Genomic DNA, 9,889 nt, shown 5'->3' with positions numbered 1-9,889 from the left:
TAGTTCATTGTTCCAATATAAGGATGAGGGCTCCTTCAGTGTCAGTTATTTAAATATGTAAATTTTCAACATTAATTTAAGAGTAAGTTAGACTAGTAGCATGAGGAAGTAGAAACACTTTTTAGAAACTATGGAATGAATCTAGTAGTTTCTTAATATATACTCAGTTGGACTAGATTGGTGGGCATTCTTCCCCTATTCCTCTGTTCCCATCACCAAAGACCAGCATGAATACATAGAAACTAGAAACCTATAGGCATCTGTAGTATCCGTGGAAAAGAAATCAAGAGATAAGGGCACCAAATCGAACTCAAGACACCATTTTATCCTTTGAAGATACTTTAATTTTGCTGTTATGATTAATTAAAAAACACAGTTGTTTTCAGCATTTCCTAGCTACAATAGTGCATAGGAAATTCCATTCTAAACAAAGAAGTAATTAATGAAATAACAACACACCTTAACATTTACATTGATAGGTTACAGTTTACAAGGTGCTTTCACATACATTATTTCATTTGATTCTTACAACAAGCAGATAAAACAGTCAGTGGGAAAGAAAAATGATTTTTTTTTTTTAGGCTTATGATGAGTATTTTCAGGCCAATGGGCAGTCAATACAAGAACATATCAAAAACAAGACAGCAATACCCACAAGCCACAATATCTGTTTTTGGTAGGTTGACAGTTTGATATCAGTTGGATATTTAGCATCAGTGAAGGAGGAAGGAATCAAAACAGACATAAGGTCCTTATGATATTCAAAAAATTGTAAGAACACTGTAAGAGATAAGGAGAAGAAAGATGCCCTAAAATATCACCTTACCGAGATTTACTTCAAAGCACATTATCCCTTCAAAATGTCAAATAAAAAGAATTTTGTCATGACATGTGAAAATTAGAAAAGACCTTAGAAACCGCCTAATGGAATTCTTCCATTTTGTAGAAGAGAGAGCTGAGGCCAAGGTCATGCCGACTGTGACAGACCAGACCTGAGACCCAGATGTCTTGACTTTGAGTCAAGGGGTCCCTCCTCTGCAGTGCCATCTCCTTATCATTTACTGAGGAAAAATGTAATTTCTTCTGCTTCAAATAATGTAATCTGAGGTTAAACACTGATTCATTCCACTGATTTCTTATTCAAATTTTCATCCTGTTCTTGGCTAAATTGTGGCTGAAACTGGGAGTTTTATATAACTTGAAGATATTCTAATTCTGCATCCTTGATTGGTTGGAAATAGACTCCCTTGACATATCTGAAAGCTTGCTCATGTCCTTTAAGTGGAGAGAGAAATGGGAATGGCTAAATAGCCCTCAAAACCAACGCATGCCGAGAGGTCATCTACCTAGGCAGATTCTACAGCAAGTTGTGCAGGGCAAGTAGTAATTTTATTTAAAACGTCTTTTTAGAACTTAGAGGAATCTTCTTAATTGCTGAAAACTAAAATGTAATAATGAAATTGTCATCCCCATGATTTATTAAAATAATTCTACAATAATATACAATAAAGCTACCATGGAATTTGTTGCATACATATAGAATACAACGACCAGCATGTTCTTGGGCCAAAAAAAAACGAATGAAAATATTTTATAGAAATGATGGTTTAAATTTATTAACATGAATGACATATTTTTGTCACATAAAACTTGATACAGCAAGGTATATCATATTTTTCTTGCACATTTTAAATATAAGTGGACCAACTGAAATCAGTTATCAGCTCTTAAATGACATAACCATGCAGGAACACTTGACAACCAAAAGATGTACAGATGGATGCAGAGAACATCCCAGACAGGCTTTTTCAATGTCTTCAAAGGTTTTACAAGAGTGTGGTACAGAGATAAAGAAGTTGTCAGTGACCGGCACCAATAATGAAGCAAATAGAATGCTTATATACATTAAGATCAGTCTGATTAAAAACAACTCAACTTATATGCATGTAAATTGATCATAAAAAATGAACACAGTTTACTTTCAGCTCTTTTGGTGTGTTGTTTTAAGATAGGTCACTGACACACGGAGATAAAACCAGATGGGAAAATTTAAAAGCAAAGAAAAAAATACTTAAAAAACAGAGTTAAGCCATGGATTCTCAACAAACGTGGAACTAACTGTGCAAAAATGCTTGAAATTTCCACTGACAGCAATGCTTTTGGCAAAAAAGAATTACAAAAAATTAAACTCAAATACTAACATTGCATCTGCATGATCATACATGCTGTGTACGGAAAGAGGCTGGGAATTCTAACGTGTCTAAAACTATCACACCTCAAAATTAAAATACAGTTGTGGCAGTTTTAAAAACTTTGTCCCTTTTCCTCGTGGATGAGGCATAGGATGAACGCTGAAGCTACAACAGTGCCTCTCCCTCGGGCTGACAGATACTGTGTGCTGGAATAACCTGGCAACAACTCCTTTTGTCCTTAACCGTGACAAAACAAAGCGAAGCAAAACAAACAGAAAAATCCCTATATAAATAAGAGTGTCTCTACACTGCTTACAAGCATCAAGCCATTTGTTGGACTCAGCAAAGTAATTGTCGACATTAATGATCTTTTTTAGTTCGTTTTTTTTTTTTTCCTGTAAAAAATTTACAAGGAGGACTTGTTTGAGAAACTAAAAAATTTGTCCCTTTCTTCATCAGTCGCGTTCTGTCAAAATACTGGCTAAAACCCTTACGGAGGAGCGAAGGTGTAGAAATCTTAAAGCCCTAATCCCTACAGCAATGACCAAGTGATGGTCCCCTACCAAGTGATGGGACCCACAGCTTTAGTTTCTCCTGTGAGTGAGCTGCATGTGTCACACTGCACAGGTGGTCACCCGATTACTCACCGGGAGGAAAATACAAAAGGTGGTGAAGGGAGACGGAACCTCTGATCTCTAGAAATCCAAATTGCCGGGTGTAGCTACTCTATCCAAATGTCTATCCAAATGTCTCACCAGAGCGGTGAGTTCTGCAAAAGGTATTGTTTTGTTTTGTTTTGTATACATTGCCTTGTTGATACGACACTCTGTCTTCAAAAATTGTCAGAAGTTTTGGCAAAACTGAGTCTGAGCTACTCAAAGTAAAAATAATTACTGGCCGTACATCCTCAAGCCATCGACCAACAACCATAACGGCAAGAACTACCGAAGGTAACACTTACCCTTCCTTTCAAATATCACAGAGCCATAACACTGCCCGTCTGAAATACCCACAAAATAAAATGGAGCACTGCTTGGAGAAAACCCGACGAACATGAAAAAGGAAGAAATGGGTGGAGGGGAGGAGAAAGCCCAACCAGAGGGAAGCGGGAAGGTGTCTAGTTGTGTGTTATGGCACAGACAATGCTTGCTTAGCGGTGCCTTGTTACATAGGTGGACGCAGAGCGCACACACGGACGATGGCAATAAAGACCTCACTCAGTCGCTGGAATGACGGAACTGGGTAACTGCTTCAACAAGGACGGTCTCGACTCCACCTGATCTCTCAACAGAGTGCAAAGACTGAGTGTGAGCTCTGATGTCATCTTGTTGCCCATCTTTAAAATTCACAAAATTCTTTTGCACATTTTTCTGTTATAGAGACACGGATATCTTCTTCTTCATAGTCATCAAAGTTGCTGGTATCTCCAGAGCCTCTGAACTTTGGTATGAATGGTGCTTCCACCTGGAAATGAGACAGAAAAATGAAGTGTGATATTTTGATTTATCATAGGAAAAACGTATTTGGTCTTCACCCTAATCCCGGGCACAGAGCTCCTTAAACTCTTGGATGTCATAAGTGTTATGTTAATGAGGTGACTTTTGGAAAGCCCCTAGGTAACCTAAGGATGGGTGCTGGTTAGACACTCGGAACTTTCAGTCTCACCTCCTAACCTCCAGGAGCGGGGGTGGGGAGGGTGGGGGGCTGGAGACGGAGTTTAGTCACCAATGGCCAATGATTTAAATAATCATGCCTACCTAATGAAGCCACAGGACTTCAAGAGGATGGGGTAGGGAGAGCTCCCAGGCCGGTGAACAAGTGGGGATTGGGGGAGAGTGGCGTGCTTGAAGAGAGCAGGAAGCGCTGAGCCCCGTCCCCATATCTTGCTTTATGCATCTCTTCCCTCTGGCTGTCTTTGAGTTACATTCTTTTATAATAAACTGGTAACAGTAAGCAGTTTCTGACTTCTCTGAGCTGCTCTAGCAAATTAATCGAACCCTAGGAGGGGTTTGTGGGAAACCTCTGATCTAAAGCTGCTTAGTCAGAAGCAGGTGCCTAACTTGCAATTAATGTCTGCAGTGGTGGTGGGTGGAGGGCACTCTTCTGGGACTGAGCCCTCAGCCTGTGGGGTCTGCGGCTATCTCCAGGTTTAGCGTTAAGAACTGAGTTAACTGCATGGTGGTATGGAGAAAAAAAACCAAACCCACAAATATTGGAATCAGAAAGAGGAAGAATGAATGCCTGACAGTTTCTAAATACTAAGGAAAATAAATTCCCACCATTATTATATGGTAGCATCTTTAAATGCCTTCAAGTCCCTAAATGATAACAGCATTAGAAACAGCAGCAAACAGGGGTGCCCGGGTGGCCCAGTCACTTAAGGTGCCGACTTTGGCTCAGGTTATGATCTCACATCTCATGGGTTTGAGCCCTACATCGGGCTCTGTGCTGACAGCTCAGAGCCTGGAGCCTGCTTCGGATTCTGTGTCTCCCTCTCTCTGTCCCTCCCCCACTCACACTGTCTCTCTCTCTCTCAAACATAAACATTAAAAAAAAAAATTAAAAAAAAAAAGAGAAAGCAAACAGTAGGTTTGGTATTGATCTCAACATTTTCATTCAAGGAATGGTACAATACTTAAAAGAGTTCTAGGATAATTAACTGTTGGTATCAAAATACTGGCACTTTAGGTTACAGAACTCCAGATTTTCCTTTATCGGTTCCTTATTTCTCAAGCCTTTATATTTCTATCCTTTTCCTTAATTCCTTTCTCTTGAGGTTACAGGTAATTCTTAGATATACTTGTTTTTTTTTTTGTTGTTGTTGTTGTTGTTTTTTAAGTTGGCTCTAGGCCCAACATAGGGCTTGAACTCATGACCTGGAGATCAAGAGTCACATGCTTCACTGACAGAACCAGCCAGGCACTCCTCTTAAACTTCCTTTTAATTCCCAAGTTTATTTTGTTTAAAATATCTAGCTATCAAAACTTTCTGGGAAGTTGGAAAGAAACATGTCCCTTTTAGAAAAACAGCATTGCTGAATTCTGAACATTTTTTCTCCTTGGATCCTAAAATTAAAATGGCTTTCCTTTATTTAAAATAGGGACTTTATTAATATTAGGTGGTGCACTGAATATGTTTGAGGAGAAGATTTTAATTTTTACTTTTTTAAAAGTAATCTCTATGCCCAACATGGGGCAGAAACATAAACATTTTAATTATGAGGAATTTTCAAGATTTTGATTTTCTTCTAATTAATATACTGTTATCCCAATTAAGAGCCCCAAAGACAATATAGATATTTGGAGAGACCAATAAAACAGGAGTCCTTGTTTAATGGGTGCACAGTTTTCATCTTGCGAGATGAAAGGGCTCTGGAGAGGGACGGCAGTCGTGGCTGCACAACAGTATGCACTTAATATGACTGACCTGCATGACAGCAAATTTTGTTTTGTGTATTTTCTTACAATACAACTAAAAAATATTGAACTATATATTCTTTTCCTTGAACATTGATAAGAATTCCACATATTAAATATACAAATATTTTGGAAATTGAATAAAAGCTACCATCAAGGTATGTGAAACAGTGTGGTGCGTAGTACAAGAATAGACAGAAAGAACCCCTAAAGCATAAAGTCGGAAACAGACCGAAGTATGTAATAATTCAGCATTAGCAAAGGTGGAATTTCAAACAAGGGGTCAAAGAAGAGTTATTCAACAAATGGTGAGAGGGTAACTGGCTAATTACTAAACAACAACAAAAAGAAGTTAGATCAAAAAGCACTAAAAGAAAATACAGATTCAATAAATCACCCAAATAGAATTGCTCTTGACTACATAACATATCCAGCTGAGATAATAATGCTAAGGGCTGTTTCATGAATTTAACGCCTAGGAAGTTTCTGAACCCATCTTATGAGATGCGGAGACTACTGCCCTCATATTGTTCTGGTCTTTGCTGCATTATTAAATTCTTTTAATGTTTTGTTTTTATATTCTTTTCCAAAAGATATAAACTAGGAAAACCGTGTTATTAATATTAATTTATAGCATTTACATTTTTTTCCTAAGGAAATTCACTCATGTGGCTGCATGGCATTATTTTATTTTATTTTTTTTTAAAGATTTTTTTTTTTTCAACGTTTATTTATTTTTGGGACAGAGAGAGACAGAGCATGAACGGGGGAGGGGCAGAGAGAGAGGGAGACACAGAATCGGAAACAGGCTCCAGGCTCTGAGCCATCAGCCCAGAGCCTGACGTGGGGCTCGAACTCACGGACCGCGAGATTGTGACCTGGCTGAAGCCAGATGCTTAACCGACTGCGCCACCCAGGCGCCCCATGCATAGCATTATTAAATATGGCAAGTCTCTGAAACATTAGAAGTTTTGGTTTTATGGAAAAAAATAAAAAATTAAATATATTCAAGATGACAACACTTTATAAATACGAATTATCTTTAGGCATTTGAGAAGCAATGTTGAGAGAAAAGTAACTCAGCACAGCAAAATCTTTCTTTAATGTCTCAATTTGTTACAACGGTAAAGTGATAAAGACTGAAAAATATCTGATGAATCTAGCTATTAAATGTTATTAAATCCAGCTGTTTGCCAATTCCAGGAAGGAGAATATATTTGTTTATATTTGTCTTTCTAATGCGGCTTCACATCAGTTTTGAAATGCAAACCCTTAGGACATTGTTTACTTAATAATTACCATAATATTGTGAAGAGTAAGAGGCAAGGGTAGGAAAAATTTGACACTGAACACATTTCAGATTGGGGCGCCTGGGTAGCTCAGTCAGTAAAGCATCCAACTCTTGATTTCGGCTCAGGTCATGATCTCGTGCTCTGTGAGATCGAGACCTGCCTTGGGCTCTGTGCTGACAGCATGGAGCCTGCTTGGGATTCTCTCTCTCCTTCTCTCTCTGCCCCTCCTGCATGTATGCATGCGCTCTCTCTCAAAATAAATAAACGTTAAAAAAAAATTTCAGATTGATGGTCAAAATAGAATATGCCTTCTTTTTAATCAAGTAGAAAACTCATTTTTTTTAAAACTCATTTTTAAGTTGTGGGCTGGAAAGGTCCCTTAAGTCCTGCATAGGATTAATTCAAAGGTAAAAAAAATTAAAACCACGTGTTAAGTTGAAAATATCTTTACCACATATAATTTAAATACTAACTTCCAAAAGCTTTTAAATTAAAGAAAGAAATGGCTCACCTTCCTCTGGTAAATAGCAATCCAATCTGTTGTAGCAAACCACTTGTGAGTTTTTATATCACTCACACCATTCTTCAGGTTTCCAAACCGTTTCGTCAAATCCACCTGCAGCAGGTTCCTTAGAAGGTCCTTGAGATCTGAACTGAAGTGCGATGGGAATCGGACCTGTATGAACACACCATGTGGTCAAATTCACATTCCAGTGGTTATCGTGGCCTCACCTTCAACGGACCATAGGTATCTGAAGAAAATGCTTTAAAGGGTTAATAGACCCCATTTATGAACTCCTTGCATTCTTACTGTGGTTCTCTACAAGTGCCACCATCACCTTATAACTTGTATCGCGTGTCATGACATTACCTCAGTCGATCTTTATTGAGGTATGTTGTAGTATTTGTGTATGTCTGTTTCCCCCAGATCATGAGCTTCTGGGGGGAAGGTACTGTGCCATTTTGTGTTTTTATTCCCAGAATTTATTGTGTCATTTCAAATAATGTAGTTCATCTACTTAACAATTAGTTATTAAGACCTACTATGTACCACACTGCTCTAGGCACTAGATATATAGCAATGAACTATGACATATTTGGTGAATATGGCATTAACTCTATTCTAAAGATGGAGAAACTAGGATTCGCAGACATTGTATAACTTACCCAATCACTAGACTATAAAGTGGCAGAGCTGGGACTAGAAATCTAGTCATGATTCCTAGCCTCATAAATTTTGTTCTTTATTACACTGTCTTCAAATAAATATAACTCCTTAACATATATATTCTGAGTTTCCAAAGCACAACATGATGTGCATTCTCATAGTCTCAAAGTAGAAATTAAATCATAAGCATGCAAAGCTAGACCCTATGGCAAAGCCAGACTCATAACTATAGTCTCCCGGCTGCTATTTATGCTATTCTGTAAATAAATGCTTCTCCAAGTGTGGTCCTAGGGCCCACTTTCATCAGAGTCAACTGGAGGGGTAGAGGGTAAAAATGCTGATCCTGGGGCTTCAAATGATAGGGGCACTGGGTCTGAAATTCTGAGCCTGAAATGAAAGCCTGAGAAGCACTATCTTCTCTACTTTGTGCAGAAGTTTTATTTTCTCTCCTAGTGACAGATCAAAAAAATTTTCATGTAAATATAATCTAAAGTCATCATCATACCAGAGGAAAACTAAAATTTGTGTCCAACAACCAAGGACTATTTGAAGGTTGAATAGCTAATGACCCAACAGGATTTGGGATCAACTCAAATACATCAGCAACTGAAAGCCTCATTTTTGCAAAGCCCGTATTACCACAGAGTATAAGAGGGTTTATGTTCCAAAAAAGAAAAAAAAAAGGCACACGAATTGCTCCTTCTTTAGTTTTTTACTTCCAAATTAACATTTTATTAATATAATAGCTTATTAGAAGTTAGGCACTGTGCTAAACTTTATGTGCACTGGTTCATAACCTAACATTACGGTAAACATGATTATTATCTCCATTTACAGGTGATACAATTGAAAGTGACACCAAGTAAGTAATCTGCCTAAGATTACAGAGCTAATAAGTGGTAGAGCTATCATCCCAAACCAGGTACTCTTGGCTCTGGAGTATATATCCTTAATTATTCTACACTGTTTTTCATGATTCAATAACCTGAGAAGAGTTATTGTCGGGACACTTCTAAAAGACTGAAATTTTCATCTTAAAAATATTTGCTGCACATTTCCTCATTTATCCCAGTTGGAGTAGAAACTAGAGAATATGGGGTGTTCAAAAGGCATAGTGTCTAAAAATAACATGACTTATTTTTGTAGTGGTTATATTCCAACTTTGCTTAGATTCCAAAGAAGTAGCTTATTTGAAGTAGAGCTGTCTTTGTTTAGAATAGAGTCCGCATGAACTGTTCAATGTAATGTGCCAGTTATTCTTCCTTTCGTGATGTTTGGAATGGTAGACAATAATGTACTACATATACATTATCTTCTGGGGGTGCCTGTGTGGCTCAGTTAGTTAAGCGTCCAACTCTTGGTTTTGGCTCAGGTCATGAACTCATGGTTTGTGAGTTCAAGCCCCCATCAGGCTCTGTGCTTGCAGCCTGGAACCTGTTTGGGGTCTCTCCCCCTCTCTCTGCTCCTCCCCTTGCTCACGCTCCCTCTCCCTCTCTCTCTTTCTCTCTCTCAAAAAGAATTAAATAAACTTAAAAAATATTATCTTCTGAGGGGTGCTTGGGTGGCTCAGTTGGTTAAGCGTTGGACTTCAGCTCAGCTCATGACCTCATGATTCGTGGGTTCGAGCCCCATGTCGGACTCTGTGCTGATAGCTCAGAGCCTGGAGCCTGCTTTGGATTCTGTGTCTTCCTCTCTCTCTGCCCCTCCCCCACTCACACTCTGTCTCTCAAAAATAAACATCAAAAAAAATTTTTTAAATTATCTTCTGAATTCAGGTAACGTGCAATAGAGTGCCTAAAGAATATACACACCTAAATAGAG

The 9,889-nt window shown here is 38.3% G+C and overlaps 1 protein-coding gene across 6 annotated transcripts in view; it reads right to left on the bottom strand.

Annotated features, from left to right (window-relative positions):
• Nucleotides 1-321: 321 nt before the first annotated feature.
• PRKACB (protein kinase cAMP-activated catalytic subunit beta) overlaps nt 322-9,889 on the bottom strand; it is a 127,579-nt gene continuing 118,011 nt past the window's right edge. For all 6 annotated transcript variants that reach the window (XM_086717410.1, XM_025935014.2, XM_086717408.1 and 3 more), the window contains 2 exons: nt 7,412-7,576; nt 322-3,656 (listed from right to left, as the gene is read on the bottom strand). In XM_086717410.1, coding sequence (XP_086573536.1) covers nt 3,531-3,656; nt 7,412-7,576 — 291 coding nt within the window. In that variant the 3' untranslated portion in view covers nt 322-3,530. The remainder of the gene's footprint in view (nt 3,657-7,411; nt 7,577-9,889) is intronic.

Source organism: Puma concolor, chromosome C1 (genome assembly GCF_028749965.1).
Source record: "Puma concolor isolate L17-30 chromosome C1, mPumCon1.1.hap2, whole genome shotgun sequence".
NCBI lineage: Eukaryota > Metazoa > Chordata > Mammalia > Carnivora > Felidae > Puma > Puma concolor.
Note: the sequence above shows the minus strand (reverse complement) of the source record. Positions and strands in the feature narration are given on the sequence as shown.